Source organism: Trichomonascus vanleenenianus (assembly GCF_965637985.1).
Source record: "Trichomonascus vanleenenianus strain CLIB 3782 genome assembly, contig: TRVA0_043S, whole genome shotgun sequence".
In the NCBI taxonomy this organism is placed as follows: Eukaryota; Fungi; Ascomycota; class Dipodascomycetes; order Dipodascales; family Trichomonascaceae; genus Blastobotrys; species Blastobotrys vanleenenianus.
The window spans coordinates 43,303-59,780 of record NW_027481844.1 but is presented as its reverse complement, the minus strand read 5'-3'; the positions used below and the strand labels follow the sequence as shown (position 1 = coordinate 59,780).

Below are 16,478 nucleotides of genomic sequence, written 5' to 3'. Positions count from 1 at the left end.
CACAGGTGTCGTTGGGTTTTAATATCGAACCGAATGTCTTTTAGCGGGTAGCTCTGATAAGTACCTTCAACGAATAATAGTCCTTCGCCCTAGGCAACGGACTTTAATCAAGATTATTATTAAAAATACTTCAGTTTCCCAGCGACCTCGCCAACCAAAGTTTGTTTATTCATAGTTTGGAAAGGTGGTGCGGCTTATTTATACGCCATGCTGGGGTATATAAACATCAGGAACATGTAAACCTGCTTCATGTGGGTACCACATACCTGGGTATGCAAGTGCCCGTGTATTCTGAAGTTAGCCGTACACATAATTTAAGAACAAACAGATACAATACTACTGTGCGCTGTATTCCGAAAACAATGATGGAAGGCAGCAGAAGATAGTTAACACTGTAGCACTAATGGTATTGGAAAATCTCAGGGCTCATTGCTTGAGCTGTAAACCATTGCTGCGAGAGAGACAATTTCAGGGCGAGGGTATGACCATTGAAAACGAGCCTACTACCGTATAAAGTGCTTTTATGAACATTGCTTTACCTAATACTGTACCAGGATATCGGATAGATCATCCACCCAATTGAATCTGTAGAATTAAATCATGATCTTTTTCTCCATCTACCCGGTTATATTCTTTGCTCAATGACATGAACGGTGAGCCCTTGCATATAACCCGGTATGTAATTGTTCCGTATAACTAAGACAGAACATTGCTCTGCTTGGTGAGTCGATCAAAACAGTTATGCAATTGTTCCGTTATAAAATGGAGTTATCATGATGAGAAACAGGCGGATGAGGAGCGGCTACTCTCAGGAATACAAAAGTGTAACATGGGATGAGTATTGTGTCTGAATGCTTCCCGACGCTGCGCAACATTAAAGTGTCAATCACAATTCATCGTCTCACGATATTGTTATGGGAAGCTGCCGATTATACCGCATTAACGAATGAATATCTTCGCACAAAATAAATATATTTCTTACTTCGAAACAAGTAAAAATCAAACATTGATGCCCCTGTGTTTTCCAATTTTGACATCGGCATATTGCCCATTTAATCGTACACTATCGGCGAGTCTATACGCCGTACGGCACCGAAGCCGGCAACCGGGATGATTCACAGATTAGTCAGCGATCAATCGCCAAAAATAAAAGAGGAGCAGCGGGCGCTGAAGTCGCTGTATGAGCCAGGTAAGTCGCTGAACGAGCAGCCTGACTGCTAAGAAATCAAATTAAGCTCTTGAGGGGTTAAATGCCTGTACAAAAATGGCGCTTTTGGTGGGCTAATAGCCTACATTACTAGTTTGACTCGTTGGTTAATAGCTTGTACGGTACCAGGTAGAGAGTCACTACAAAAAGTAGTTGTTTCCCCGTATTAACAAGTCAATTCAAATGTACTACTGTAGTAGATACGTAGTAGAATTACAGAGTCTAAGGAAGCATCATGAACCTTCTTTTTTTTGGTGTTGAGCTTAGCCGTCATAATAGGTGGTGCGCGGTACGACTAACCCATATCGGCTGCAACCCACCCCCGCGCACCAAGTGCATCCACGGATCCTTCGAGGCAAATACCGGCAAACCAACGAGATGAAGGCCATGGACTTTAACAATATGAAAGGTGACTTCCCTGTGAAGGTGTCGAGCTCGGTTTTAAGCGCCATGCGAGACGGCAAGGAGTCTGAAGCGCCCCACGACAACCCTAACGTATTTACTGTGCGATGTGAGTATCACGAAAAGGACCTGTATAGGCCGAAAGCCGTGTAAATGAAGTGCTAACAGCTTGTGTAGACGGCTTTAGACCCGATTCACTGGACGATTCGTCCGCGTTTACACTGTCGAAGGACAAGGATGATTGCATAATTGAAGGAAACGGGGTAAACTCCAACGAGACCCATGTGTTCCGAGGACAGGGCACTGATGCCAAAGACAACGAGTACGTGCTTGTGTTTGATCCTCAGACCAAGTCGTTTGAGCTCATGCCGATAGACCTGACCCTACGGGTGAATAGAAGCCGCGAGAAGCCGAAGCGTCTGGCGAATCATGACGGCAACAGCCTCGTCCTGCCGTCGAGAAGCTCGGACTCAAACTCTGCATCGCCGAGATCCGTTTCTCCTGAAAAGCAAAAGTCGCCTGAGGTGCCACCGGTTGCCAAGAAGACGGTCAAGTCGTCGACTCCAGCAGCCGCCGCTGCCCCGTCGCCCGCCAAACCGGAGCCCGTAAGAGCACCCTCTGCCAAGCCGGAGCCCGTAAAAGCGCCATCCACCAAACCGGAGCCTGTAAAAGCACCGCAAAGTCCAGTAAGACCGCCAGTTGCAAAGAAGACGGTCAAGCGGAAACCAGCCCAGAAGAAGCCGCCTAGCAGCAGCGCTACAACCAGCAGGCCGAGAACGGCTGGGAAGAAGCCAGTAGAGCATACTGTAGAGGAGGAAGATGACGATGATCTGCTTGGAAATTTGGCAAATGAGCTAGAAGAATCACTAGAAGATGAGGAAGGGAACGGCGCATTGAAGGCTAATAACAATGGCATGGCTATGGACGAGGAGAGTGAAGAGAGCGACGAGGACGAAGATTCGATAATTACTCTGGAGCCGAGAAAGATGTCCAACACAGATACGGGATCAACTGATATTGGATTTAATGGCATGTCGCGAACTGGACCAATAAGCCTGAGGGGGTATGTTGGTGGTAGGCCCGAAGAAGAAGATGTCTCCAGCTCCGAGGAAGAGTAAAGAGAAAAAAAAAGTGGTAATTTGCATATGCATCATATATTTATTATAGACGAACATGGATTGTTTAATCAGGCTTTGTTACAGACGAACAGATTGTTTAATCAGGCTTTGTTACAGTTAATCAGGTTTGTTACAAACGAACAAAATTGTTTAATCAGTCTTGTTAAGGACGACAGATTATTTAATCATGTTTTAGACGACAGATTGTTTAATCAGACTGTATTATAAAGGAACATATTATTTTACTCCGGTTTTTGACCGTTTATCGCGGCAGATAATGCATCCACTACTGGTGCATAATCGTCTTTAACCCAGTCAACATTGCCAAAGTCCTGAAGCGCCTGCCAATCGGTAACTGGAATAACCTGCTGCAGGCATGCTAGATCGTAGAGCACCTCCGAAGCTATCATTCGTACCGGTGGTATGGGGTGTTTACTCAAGACCAAAAGCCGCTGCACGGGTTCTTGCAAGCCCCGCTCAACCAATGCTCCCATAATTCTAATGGCAGGAGTTATGCGAGCCAGATTGCGTGTGCTAAGGTGACTGTTATACGCTCTGACGAAGATTGGGCGCAAGAACTTCTCCGGTGGGTTGTATCCGCTGTCAAGGAGCAAGGAGACAACGTTGAGAGCATGCGTTGTGACCTTGTTGCCCTGTAATCGGACATCAACAAACTGAACTATTGCCTTGAGCAGCTGGTTCTTGTCAGACGAAGTGGGAGAGTGGCAATAATCAGTCAGTGCGCCCATCGAGCCCTGTAGCGTGTTCTGAGATGCCTGGAGTGCTCCGGCAGACGACAGGTACCCCTTTATGAACTCCGATTGTTGCTGTTGATTAAAATGCGGGAATAGCTTCAGGACATGAGAAAAATACTCAAATTGTGAGCAATCGGTGGGTGTAGTGGACAGAATCTCGTGAATTGGGCCATCAATATAGAGCTCATTCAAATGCTTTAGTGATATCTTCTGAAGCTTGTCCAGAACCTCTACCGACATCGACAGAAGACGTGAAATGACTGCAGGTTTGTGCTGTGTTGCATCATACTTGATACAAATTTTGGTTACTGGTGCAATTGCCGCCTCTCGCAGCCAGGAGCCGACATCACCTCGAGAATCGACAGTATAGTCGTTTAGAGCATTGACAAGGCTGTCCATAGCTGACAGGTTGCCAGTCTCTAGGGTTATTCTTCCAAGGCCGTCGACAGCTTCCTTCTTTGTTTCCATGTCCTTGCTCGTGTCAACAACCTTGACGAGAGCATCAAACACTGATTGATCAGGGTTGTAGAGGGATCCCAGTGCTACTGTAAAAAACCCGACGTTCGACAGCGCTCGGGCAGTCCAATGCTGTATCAGTGTCTCACGGAGGGGAGGGGACACCACCAATGAGGCAATAAGCTTGATATCCTCGACAAAGGTATTGCTCTTATTTTGCATTGCGAGACTGAGCTTTGTGGCCGCCAAATCGTCAATTCTCGTTTGTTGTGACGGCTTGAGCGCGTCGTAAGCCCTTAAGAGCGGTAGAAGTAGGTGACAGAATCCTTCAGAATTCAACAATTCATTCTCTTCGGTAAGCTCCTCGTCCGTAATCCCTTCGAGAAGTGAAAGAACCTTGTCACAGTTGCACTTGGTCAAGTCAATATTGCCATCGAGTACATCCCCCAAGGATACCAAAACACCATGCTGGATCTCAAAGTCTAGTTTCGAATACATGGCATACAACTGACCAAAGAACCGTTGATGAGCACTCGCCACATCAGCCAGTGCTCTTATCGCCTTGCCAGCTAATCGCCGGATATCTGCGTCCCAACTATTGATGCACTTCTCGACTACATATTCAAGAACGCTGGTGTAGCCTAGCTTGTACACTTGGCATGAAGTTTTGGTGAAAGCATTGGAGCGCCGCCCAATGCAGAAATAATCTACCACCTGAATTAACTCCAGTCCTTCTTCAATGGATCCTCCAGCACCCTGCCGTCCGACTCCCTCTTGAATCGCAGCAGAAGCAGCTCGGCGGATATTAACTTCTCTATCGAAGCAACACAGGTTGACAAGAGCGTCGAATATTCGAGATAAGATGTCCTTGTCGACGTTCTTGTATACGCGGAACAGCGACCAAGCGACATAGCATCCAGCATCTCGCACATTCGCTCCTACAGCATAGGTAAGTCGCTGCTGCTCGAACTTCAGGGACTGGACGAGGATATCACAGAGGTCCTGGAAATGTTCCTCCGCATCGAGGAGATTGCGCCGCAGCAGCTCGGCAATGCACAGTAGCGCCCCATGCCATTTGCTTGACTCCACCTGATCATAGGAGCGCGTGCCATCCTTTCTAATAATCACATTCTCCTCAAAGACGGCATTTAGGGCACCGATTACCTCACCCTGGAATTCGGCGTCCATTTTGTGCGCGATACGAGCCACAGCTTTTGAAGCCGTGTATCTCACAGTAGTATCTCGGTGGCCGAGGAGCTCAAGCAACTGGCCCAGGATATCCTCAACTTCATCCGGCAAATAATCGAGCGATTTCGACGAAGAGAGATAAACCAATGCCAGCCGACCTAGGCCTTTTGCTAATAGCTTCTCGAACATGGTGGACTCCACCTTGGTTTCGGTATTAGCCAGCAGGGAGAAAATGGTAGGCAGTACCGGCTCAATTTCCTTTGGAGCAGCAAACTGCAGGATCAATGCGGTTGTCTGAAGCAGGCCCAGCTTGTAGAACACCCCAGCGTCTGCCCAGGCGGTACCCATTTGTTCAAAGAAGTGAGGCATGAGGTTAACGTCTCCTCTGGTGCATATTCGCGCCATGACAATGCAAGCAGCATCCCTTTCCTTGCCCGGGGTGTCCAGGAAAGAGAGAACCAGGTTGTATAGCCGCAGTTCCATCGACTCGCCAAACGTTTCAAGGGAAAACGGGGCAAGAATCAAGATGGACAGCCATAGAAGCAGCACGTACCGCTTCTCCCAGCGTGAATCCTCTCTTTGCTCTAGCTCGTCAACGACCTCTTCGAGTAAGGCGACATCGCTATCGAAAAACCGCGAGATCACTTTGTATCCTCGGATTTTACAGAGGGTGTAGATTACGACGAAGACGCCGTCTCCTCCCTTGCCTTGGACGTAACACTGGAGCAAGCGCGTCACCCAATCTCGAATGTACGCGTCGAGGAGCTGGGGCTCCCCCTGAAAAGGATCCAGCGCAGTTACCAAGGCTTTCAGTACCGTCTCATCGCCCTCCAGGAGCTTGGCAAACCGGTCGTGGATGACGTCCAGGAGCTCTGGAGCGGCTTTCGTGATCCCAATATCGGAATCCGCCTCCGAGGCCATCTTCTAGCCCTTAGTGGTCTTTTAAAAGTCGTTAATGGCGGTGTCTACTGATACATGGAACAGTGAAAAGTTCAACTGTCGCAGCACATCCACCACCACAACCATAATTATGTACAACGAATTTTCGTTGAAAAGGAACTGCTTAATTTTTTTGGGGAAAAAAGAAGGGAAGAGGTATATGTATCAGCAAGCGATCAATTGGATGGGCCAATACTGAGGCCAATTCTGATATCATCCAGTATTTCCTTTTACCGGTACTTTAAACAGAATCCAGCTCTCTTAGTGGTTGTACGCGGGGGACTCCCGGTGGGTCATATGAGCTTACCTGACCGCCGTAGCAAAGCACGGAAACGAAACGCCAGGTATACGTATAAAAAAATATCGTTAAAAGCAAGGAGAGACTCTTTGTGCCTGATTTCCCCTTATTCAATTGACTATATTTTATAAAATTCCACACACTTCAACTCATACAGTTCAATGTATCTTCATTTCACAGTGGAGACATGGTGATATTTTGGTGGTGGTGTATTGGGATCACGATCATAAGTCTGCACTTCCGATCTATCTAACTGTCAAATGTCATATATCGCTCGACGTAGCCACCATCGCGGAGGGAATCGAAACCCCCAAGACTTCCAGCGGTAAGCTGATATCGATAAGAAAGAAATGAGAGTGGTTTTGACTAATTTTTTTAACATTATAGGCGAAAGAACGCGGCGTTGATCATTGGTCACGGCGATATCTTTTCATCGGAGTCACCCAAGGCATACTCGCCACTAGGCTACTCCCTGCCAGATCAGCCCACAGTGCTTAAACCAGAAGACTTCAATAATGACACTCCTCTGCCGGCGTGTCCGCAGCGACCGCCGTTCTACGTTACCAAGCCGCTAGGCGCAACGTTCGTGGACACCGAATCGGAGAAACCAAACTTCATGGGGACGCATCGCGAAGTGCCTTCGAGAGACAACTCCAATTCCACGCCAGCTGATCCAGCCATTAAGATCGTCAATACCCACTCCCAGCAGAAGGCGGAGCTGACGCTGGGGAAGAACGTGATCTCAGAGACCGGACTCGAAAACGGCACGGTGTACCTGGAAAAGATTCTCAAGCGAGAAAGAGAGACTACCACGGAGCCTGAGGACAATAAGGAGGTGAAGAAGCAAAAGAAGGACCTGATGGGGGAAGGGGAAGTGAACGAGGACACTGTGAGGCCCGAGAATGTACTGCGAATGGTCGACTCCTCACTTGTAGATACCCCTGAGAAGAAGACCCCAGACGAACAACATCCACAGTATTACGAGTCTCCCAAGCGCGGGGATTCGCATGAAGATACCGCTGATGCGCCGTACAGCCAGTCGAGTCGTACCCGACCCATTGGCAGCGAGAGACGGTACGACTACGAGCGCAACAGCTCCTCTGGGTCGTTCAGGGACGATTACATGATATACGATGACTACAGACCGTCGCAAGCCCCGCCTATACCGTATTACAACAAACGAGAGCGGCGGGAGAGCAACGGAAGCTCCAACGCATCGGCGCCCTCTTCGCGGTACCCACCGTCAGGCAGCGGATACTACGAAGACTACCCAGACTACCGGTATAGTAGGGGTGCCGGAAGCAGCAGTGGAAACAACAGTTATTACGATGATCGATACGAGGATAAGAGACATTACGGGGGTAATGGACGATATGGCGGTAATGTCCCGCCTATAGGCGAGCCCGCACGAAGTCGCAAGAACTCTCGCGACTACGATTATGAGGACTATCGCAGGCGCAACAATCCTTCTAGCAGTGGCAACGGGAGAAGGTATGACGACAGGAGGAGATACTGATGCTCCGTGAGTAGTTTCAATAGAACTTTGGTCATGACACATAATTAATAATATATACAAAAAAAGTTAAACGGGGTTATGCTGATCGTTCGATGGTGTAGCCCTTTGGCGGAGACCTTAGCTTTCGCTCCTCCGCCAGAGTTAATCGTTTGTTGACGAGCTGGACGTTGACAAGCTCCTTGATGGCCATAATCTGGCCAGCGCTCGCTGGGTTGACCTCCTGGTACACGACAGACCCTCGCTTCCTCAGTCCCAATGCATGGAATCTTTGCAGTACAGCCTTCGGCAGGCCAATAGTTGATCGGATCGCCCTTATTCTATAGTACATCTTTGGTCTTTTTGGGTTTGGTGGTGGTGATCTCAGGTTTGGGAAGGGTGAAATTTTCGCGACAAGTTGAACCCAGTTAATATGTGCGGCTGACCCGCACAATATTATTTATCTCACCATCGGTACCGGATAGTTCTATACCGATTTGTAAGGAATAGGTAAATACGGAAAATCCAGCAATGCTATAATGCAGCTGAGCTGAAGGTGAGCGAGTCAGCGGATTCGTTGCGCGAAATAATAACGTTAGTACTGTTAGTTCGTAGGCTGCCGTAAGCAATAATCATACTCTCAGTTGTGTGAGCGTAGTTTAATGTCGCAGTTGCCTCATCTTGCGTAACAACCATCAAGCCGAAATAGGGTGGGTCAGACTGGAGAAAAGGCAGGCTTTTAACTCGGTTGTGAACAGAGTGAAATGATGCGCTCTCCTCAAAATCGTTAGATAGAAACTCCACACAGGCGGTAGACGCCAGCCGAGCGGTTATAATATCCTCTCCGTGGCCACTAGTGGCAGCCGCGACTAAACGCTGCGGGGATATTGGATCCTTAAGGATGTCAATACCAGCACCGACGACTCCTGCGCAGCCGATTCTGCCCGCAGGTTTCAAAGCATTGCCGCCAGAAGCACTGGCAATACATAACTGTCCAAAATTGTCCCTACAGATGATTCCAATAGTGTCAGTTATTTCTGCTCCATGCGGCTCGCCCTCTCGGCAAGGGTAACGGCCACTGTTGATGATCTCTGTCCAGTGATCGTAGTATCTTTGTGCTTCCTCTGATATCTTGTTCTGCGCACTATCCAGTGCTAGCCCTCGGTTTATGGCAAATTCTTCAACATCTTTTCCGGCTAGAAAGAGCGGCTTCGACCTGCCCCACTTGTCGCGAGGCTCTCTCAGCTGTGTTTGTAGAGCATTTGCTACCTCGACAGTGCTCGCAACCCCTCCACAGGCACCAACTGCAGTCCCTACCATCAACTCCGTTTCCATCATGCTGCCATCACATTGTACAACGCCGTTACAATTGAGCGATGATCCGTAACCGGAGTTGCCCATTGGCGACTTTTCAAGCAATTTAGCAACATCACTTACGACGGACCGGCAATTCTCACCGGCGCTGAGTTGCTGCAGTCCAAATTGACATAACACATCGCATAGCCTGCGGTGGGCTCTATCTTTTCTCGGAGAATGCCTGCCGGCTCCTAGATGAATTGCGATAAACCCTTCCATACGGTATTCTCAATGAATCGTCTGGACAAACAATTGGATACTCTCAATTGGATAGTCGTCTCAATTGGATAGTCGTCTCAATTGGATAGTCGTCTCAATTGGATAGTCGTGTCAATTGGATATTCGTCTCAATTGAAAAGTCGTCTCAATTAGACAGTCGTCTCAATTAGATAGTCGTCTCAATTGGACAGTCGTCTCAATTGGACAGTCGTCTCAATTAGATAGTCGTCTCAATTGAAAAGTCGTCTTAATAGATGATAGCCTTAATTAGATAATCGCTTTGATTGGATAATCGCTGATTGGATAACGTGACACTAAAGCAAACATTCACCTAATCAGTGATATACACGTCAAGAAGCTGGTGTTTCAACTGGCTGCGTGAGTATCCTCACTTTGAGCAACGGCCTCAATTGCGACAAGATCCGATCCTCGAATTGCCACGGGACTATTATGCTTCCCCCAGTCCGTCTGCAGCCCTTGAACTACGAATTTTGTTTCGCCAGCATCCACAGCGACCAGTCTATCTGCCTTGAGCTGCTTCGAATCCCACAGCTGGACAACAATTCCGCTGGCACTCTCTTCTATATATTTGAATACCTGGAGTGTCCGACTGCGTTGAACAGTTGCTAGATAACTATTGCTCATTACCTAAAAGTGGAATCAGCCTTGAACCGGCGACGAGCTACGGTATTATAGAAGATGTATATATGATATCGCGCGCCGGCGGGAATGGCCCGCCATTTTTAACATAGGCTTAATTTAACTTAATTTATGCTAACTAGTTTGCGGCTCGTCCGGCTCTATTAATAATACAAACCGCAACATATTACGTAATCGAAAATTGATCACTTCATCTGAGATTGCGACCGAAAGAAGAGTCCAACCTGCAAGCGGTCGGATAAAAAAAAGGTAAATACTAACGAGTTGAATATACAGGATGTCAGTTCCGCCCTGGCGAATGAACCAGAAAACTGGTGAGTGCAGAGAAAAATGGTAGCTTTGTGGATTTTAGCTAACAACAAAAATAAAACAGCTTACACGTCGGTTCCGGCTAGCACAACCCTCAGCGGAAGCAGTACCCTCAACAAAAATTCGGATGAGAGTAAGAGCGAAGAAACCAAGCCTCAGTGGCCCGAGTCACTGAAGCGATTTGTGGAGAGATGCATACAGGAGTGCCACGAGGACGATAAGATCACGCTGCAGAAGGAACTAAAGGCCGAGATCACCAAGGCCTTCGAGACCAACACGACATGGACGACTAACTGGGATGTAAAAACCTTGCCTGTATTAGAGGCGCGAAAGCCGAAGGAAAAAAAGAAAGAGCAGACGAGGAAATATTTTGAACGGAACCAGCTTGACGAGAGCGAGGAACGACGGCTCAAGCGACAGAAGCGGTTTGAAGCTGATATGGCCAAAAAGTTTAGCAAGCACAGCTTGGAGAGTAGTAGTACTGATGGTAATAACGATAGGGCATCCGAGGAGGAGGATCTGAACCAATCCATTGTTGGCCGAAGCACCCAGCTCGAGAAACGGTATTTGCGACTGACGTCTGCACCGAACCCCGATAATGTTAGACCGCTGCATATCCTCAAGCAGACACTGGAACTGCTGAAAAAGAAATGGAAACAGGAGCAGAACTATGCGTACATATGCGACCAGTTCAAGTCCCTGCGACAGGACTTGACGGTCCAGCACATACAGAACGAATTCACCGTCCAGGTGTACGAGATACATGCACGGATTGCACTGGAGAGGGCTGATCTTGGAGAATACAACCAGTGCCAGAGCCAGCTGAAGCTGCTATACGAGAAGGGCATTCCTGGGAACGACAAGGAGTTTCTGGCATACAGGATTCTATATCTGCTGCACACTCAGAGCCACTCGGACATTGGCCAACAGCTGGTCGGCATGAGCGATGACGTTAGAAGATACCCTCCGGTGGCCCATGCACTTAAGGTGAGTGAGGCAATGGCTTGTAGAAATTACCACCGGCTTTTCAAGCTCTATGTCCGGGCGCCAAACATGGGTGGATATGTTATGGACTCCTTCATCACGCGAGAACGGCTCCATGCCCTTTCAGTTATGTGCCGTGCTTATAGACCCGAGCTTGAACTATCGTTCCTGACAAAGGAGCTTGGGTTCCAGGACGAAGAAGATTGCGCCGCCTTCCTCGGCGAGTACTCAGTTACCCTGACAGATACCAAAAAGCTCGTCACCAAAGATGCATTCCCCAAGTTTGAGCTTGCCAGGCAATCCGCGTTCAAAAAAGTAGACATCAAGGGGCAAATATAACCCCCCACCTGTTTGATTCTGAAGGATGGAGGAAGCACTAAATTGCAAGTCGTAGTATAGTCCTTACATAATCAAAATACTTACTTACTCGTCCTCAAATGAAGGTGCCAGGACAATGATGGAGTAGGTGGCGTTCTCGCCTTCTCTCTTCATATACTCCTTGACACGGTCAATGACCTTTGGGCTGAGCATGTCCTCGCCCTCTTCAAGGCTCCCCAAGCGAATTGGCCGGTTAATTGCGCCATCAAGCTCATATAGATCGCCTGATTTTGGGCTTCTGGTAAAGCAGAGATAATGGTGCTCGACTTCTTCTCCCTCTTTTGGGGCCTCTGTCGCGCCCTGGGACGCCACTTCTTGATGATACGCCTCAAGCGCTTTCGAATTCTCAAGATAGTCGCTTCGGCCCTTTCGGTTCAGCGGTTTAAGGCCCTTGATGATTTCGTCAATGGGGGAGTCAGGATCAACGAATGCCTCTGGGAGGCCGTTATTCACTGCATGGAGCAACGCCATTGTACCACACGCATTGTGAATAGTCTGCTTAATCCACACAGCGTCTTCTTTATCAGTTCCAGACTCCTTGTAGTAGTCAATATCATCAAGGCCCTCCAAGGTTGACTCTCGATACTTTCGATGGGTCTCGGAGTACGGGAAGGCCATGATAAGCGCATACACGGGCCGAGGTAGCATTGCCAGCAATTCGGGGTCTGTGGAGAATACGTCATGGAAGGCAACTTCTCTAGACACTCCCATAGCGTACATCATCTTGTTGAATACATCTGGGTTGCATTCCAGTGGAATAAAGGTCTTGGTCATTTTGGCGCGTTGGAGATTTGTGGGGTTGTGTTGTGTGGCAAAGTGGTGATGACCGATAACGACGGTGATGGGTCCGTCCGGTACATGAACCAGGCATGATTGTCACCCACATAGGAAGGCGGTTTCATCATTGCAAGGATAATTTCTTGTCGTGGCCATATTGGACCGGCAATTGCAGTCGGCGCTAATTCGTGGCTCTGAATCACGGTTGCTCTGGATAACTACCGTATTTGAATGATAAATTCGAGGAACTGTATGTATTTTACGGGATAATCAATGCATTGTTACAACCCTGGGACTCAATTGATATGAAAACGGATTGGAAGATTGTATTATATGCATATTAAATGGAATTAATTAGCCACACCTTTACTGTAGATTGCCGTTTTCACGGCATGTACCAGGTAATTTTTTTTACTACCGGTACCGGGTATTTCCTTCAGTTACTATCACCTGAAGATACAAGGAGAGAGAGCCTAATTGGTAGGTCGCGATTCCGGAATGTAATAATTAAACTTTTCATATAGTGCAATCAAACTGATCTCGACAGTAAAATGTCCCTATATAATTCTAGCCCGCGTAAAGTGATTGTATTGAGGAAATGGCATTGGAGAACATAAACCCTGGCCAGTACACTGGTACCCAAGGACATGCCTTGCGAATCATAACCATAATATCCTGCCTGTTCAGCATAGTGGCTATTGCAACAGTATTATGGTGGTGGATTGCCCATGGACAGCATGGATATCATTACAGGCATCTTTTAATATGGGCCCTGCTTGCATTTGATTTTGGAAAGGCAGTGGTTATGATAGTGTACCCTATAAAATACTTGCAAAGCGATATCGCACTGGATAAGGTGCAACATAGCGTTTTCTGCGACGTGATTGGCTTCCTAACGGCGATGTTTATAGAAGGAAACGATATTGCTACGTTATCGCTGGCTGTAAACACAGCCCTAGTCGTATTCTGTCCCCGATTCTTGAGCCGACACAAGAAACAAATGCGCGTACTACTAGCCGGGCTCTTCGTCGTATTTCCGATTGTATTAGCAGGTGCTGCTCTAATTCGCAAAGGATATACACATTTCACCGCATGGTGCTACATCAGGGTATTTCCTTTGTGGTACAGAATTGCTTTGAGCTGGGCTCCTCGAATCGCCATTGTTCTTGCAATTGCTATAATTTATATTGTTATATACTGGCATGTGCGGTCACAAATACAGAATTTGGAGCGCTCACTGAGTGTGATAATTCAATCCGGAGGCGGATCGCTGTGGCCCACTCGCCCGAAGGGGCGGTTCAGAGCGTGGTTGGCACAGTTCCCTGGGCTCGCCTATCTCTCGCCCTTTGACTGGCGATCCGCTACGGTAGCACAGCTCGAGACCACCGCAGGCGGCACGGCTACCGCGACTGTGAACAAGTTTGTGATTCCAGAGGAGGACGGTCCAAGGAAGCAAAGATCATTTGACAATCTCCAGTCGTTCATCAGCTCAGAAAACTACCTGCAATTCCAAATGCGACGATCATCAATAGAACGCAACGTTGGGTTCTTATTCATCTATCCAATTGTTTATGTGCTCATTTGGATATTTCCATTTGTACAAGAAATGCTACATTATCATTATGACCTAAACAGGTCATCTTTGTTTTGGATATCTGTGATCGCCGATTGGATGAAGCCATTTTCGGGATTTGTCAATGCAGTGGTATTTGTCATTAAAGAAAAGCAGCACCTGGAAGCTGGCGCCCATGATACCAATGGCAAAAGGAGACACCGGCTAGCGAGTTTGACTAAAAAAGCTGAAACTCGTTTGGAGGACGCAAACAAGTTCAGTGCCGAGTGGGAACAGTTTGCCTTGGGGAGACCATTAATTCTGACAGAATCTCGTACCGAGTTGAGAACCATGATACATTGGTCGGAAAAAATGTGGTCCGCAAAGCCAAAGCAGGCCGATGGCGGCAGCCCAGTGGATGTAATATCACCACTGACCCCGCTGAAGAAACAAGAAGAGAATGCAGAAATGGACCTGCTCGAGTTCCTCGACAGCATGTAAATAGGAATATAAATTGACTTAATTGGTATCGTCGCCGTTTCATGGAAGGTTTAATCTTTCGCGTGGAGGAATTGTTGTATAATGAGGTGGGGAGTAAGGGTATAGACCGTCGTAGGACGGAGCATGACCAGAAAAGGAATTTGCTAGACGGATTTCTCTCGCCCTACTGCGAGAGCTAGTCGAGGTCAAGCTTGGAGGAGCCGAGCTTGGGCTGTATGCGTCGGCATTGATCGTCACTGGAACTTCAAGTACGCACTGCGATTTATTCCAGCGAGTGCTAATAAGTAAAGAGTACGTCAATGTCGTGTGACAGGTTGAAAACGCCGGGATGATGGCACGGTGCTTACACTCAGGCAGAACCAGTGGTAACTGCAGAGTAGACGTGTATGAAGCTTTACCATTTGGCGTAACACTTTCCTCCCATCTCAAGGCTGGCACTGTCAGCTTTTGAGCCGTCACGGTGTCTACAGAGATGAGTACACCATCTTCACCCTTTTTAGGACTGTGCTTCAAATGATTAGATGACATGAGAGTATTGGCCAACAGCTTATACGACACTTTCGAAAGTGCTTTTTGAGCAGCAATTGTGCCATTGGCTGGCGTAAATCTCAGTTTGACGTCGAACACTGTTGGAGAATGTGACGTCAATTGAATTACAGGTGGGTTTGTGACTGTCAGTTCACATACACCTAGAGAAGACTTCTTAAGTTTACCCTTTTTGACTTCGCCTATACTTTGAAACTTGGTGAGGATATAGGCTTCCGGGGCGACTCTATAAGAAGCACATAATGGTATAGTCTTGGTGATTTCTGAGACCGGAGTAGACATTGATTTGTAGATCTGACCGGCTACGCGATACGAAATGCTTGACGGCCCACTGCTATTTCCTACGCTTGGCGGTAGCCTTAGGTGGGCAGCAATGCTATCACTGCAAAGTGATTCAGGCAGGTGGATCGGTGCAATCAAAGAAAAGAAGTAGGTATACTTGTAGGCTCTCCTAAAGATCTTCTCTCGTGGGACTACTTCGGGTGGAATCTCCATGCGACAAAGAGTATATTTGCGGTTCATCTGGCTCTCGCCATAGAGTTTAGACTCACGAATAGTCTCTACTAATTGGAAAGCTACCTGCACCTTTGAGAACTCAAAGTTCATGCTGGGGTTGATAATAATCTTCCCAGAGATGATACTTCCAGGCTCCAACACACGATCTGACGGGCCATCTACTTCAATAGCGAAAATGTCGGCTTCATTGTGGTTAGGCGACCATTCGACCAGTTTCTCTGGCAAGTAACTGGGTGGTTCTTCCATCATGCGCAATGTACAGGCACTTTCACACCACCAGTAATCGCTTTTTTTTATCAATCTGGTTAGAGCAACAGCAGAGCTTTCGATATTTTTATACATGCAGCTTTAAGCCACGAAATCTATCCGGGATACCCCCGGTTCAAGGTCTAGCGACTTCGCGGGTCAAAAGTTTGTGCAGAGATGACTGAGTCAATCTGTTGCATCTTTCCAACGGCCCAACGGCTAATGACCAATCACACGTCACTCGCATAGCCAAGATCGCGGGTCACATCTCCACAATTCGACTTAACAGATTCATGCCGCACAACCCCATTCGGTCAACGTATAATACAATCAAGCAGCATTCAGGCGTGAAATTTCAAGGAGTGTTTGTTGGTCGTTTTAGAGTAGAGGACGGTCGTGCATCTCGGTACGGTCGACCGATCGTGCAGATGCCAAGCTTTTAGCATAGCATTAAGATGCTGCAGCCCGTTAAAAATCTGGGCAATATACCGGTTGAAAAAGATAATACACTAGCTATGGACTAATGGAATAGATGATGACAATACTAAGTAGGCTAATTTGAAAATCGCTATACTGTGG

At 47.5% G+C, this 16,478-nt stretch overlaps 8 protein-coding genes across 8 annotated transcripts; 4 read left to right on the top strand and 4 right to left on the bottom strand.

Annotated features, from left to right (window-relative positions):
• Window positions 1-1,585: 1,585 nt before the first annotated feature.
• Window positions 1,586-2,727, top strand: TRVA0_043S00562 (uncharacterized protein; the record flags this gene model as incomplete). Its single annotated transcript, XM_076686750.1, has 2 exons — window positions 1,586-1,718; window positions 1,787-2,727. 2 exons carry the CDS (start codon window positions 1,586-1,588, stop codon window positions 2,725-2,727), a joined length of 1,074 nt encoding a protein of 357 aa, XP_076539015.1.
• A 242-nt stretch (window positions 2,728-2,969) lies between these two features.
• On the bottom strand, window positions 2,970-6,047 carry CIN1 (Cin1p; the record flags this gene model as incomplete). Its single annotated transcript, XM_076686749.1, has 1 exon — window positions 2,970-6,047. The coding sequence occupies one exon, from the start codon at window positions 6,045-6,047 to the stop codon at window positions 2,970-2,972; it is 3,078 nt and encodes a 1,025-aa protein (XP_076539014.1).
• Window positions 6,048-6,623: 576 nt separating this feature from the next.
• On the top strand, window positions 6,624-7,879 carry TRVA0_043S00518 (uncharacterized protein; the record flags this gene model as incomplete). Its single annotated transcript, XM_076686748.1, has 2 exons — window positions 6,624-6,688; window positions 6,751-7,879. The coding sequence occupies 2 exons, from the start codon at window positions 6,624-6,626 to the stop codon at window positions 7,877-7,879; spliced, it is 1,194 nt and encodes a 397-aa protein (XP_076539013.1).
• Window positions 7,880-8,389: 510 nt separating this feature from the next.
• Window positions 8,390-9,430, bottom strand: TRVA0_043S00496 (threonine aspartase 1; the record flags this gene model as incomplete). Its single annotated transcript, XM_076686747.1, has 1 exon — window positions 8,390-9,430. One exon carries the CDS (start codon window positions 9,428-9,430, stop codon window positions 8,390-8,392), a length of 1,041 nt encoding a protein of 346 aa, XP_076539012.1.
• Window positions 9,431-10,388: 958 nt separating this feature from the next.
• On the top strand, window positions 10,389-11,722 carry THP3 (Thp3p; the record flags this gene model as incomplete). The annotated part of the gene is made up of 2 exons (XM_076686746.1): window positions 10,389-10,404; window positions 10,464-11,722. 2 exons carry the CDS (start codon window positions 10,389-10,391, stop codon window positions 11,720-11,722), a joined length of 1,275 nt encoding a protein of 424 aa, XP_076539011.1.
• An 84-nt stretch (window positions 11,723-11,806) lies between these two features.
• Window positions 11,807-12,535, bottom strand: YUH1 (ubiquitin carboxyl-terminal hydrolase; the record flags this gene model as incomplete). The annotated part of the gene is made up of 1 exon (XM_076686745.1): window positions 11,807-12,535. The coding sequence occupies one exon, from the start codon at window positions 12,533-12,535 to the stop codon at window positions 11,807-11,809; it is 729 nt and encodes a 242-aa protein (XP_076539010.1).
• A 601-nt stretch (window positions 12,536-13,136) lies between these two features.
• TRVA0_043S00430 (uncharacterized protein) lies at window positions 13,137-14,591 on the top strand (the record flags this gene model as incomplete). Its single annotated transcript, XM_076686744.1, has 1 exon — window positions 13,137-14,591. The coding sequence occupies one exon, from the start codon at window positions 13,137-13,139 to the stop codon at window positions 14,589-14,591; it is 1,455 nt and encodes a 484-aa protein (XP_076539009.1).
• Window positions 14,592-14,630: 39 nt separating this feature from the next.
• TRVA0_043S00408 (uncharacterized protein) lies at window positions 14,631-15,995 on the bottom strand (the record flags this gene model as incomplete). The annotated part of the gene is made up of 1 exon (XM_076686743.1): window positions 14,631-15,995. The coding sequence occupies one exon, from the start codon at window positions 15,993-15,995 to the stop codon at window positions 14,631-14,633; it is 1,365 nt and encodes a 454-aa protein (XP_076539008.1).
• Window positions 15,996-16,478: the final 483 nt, after the last annotated feature.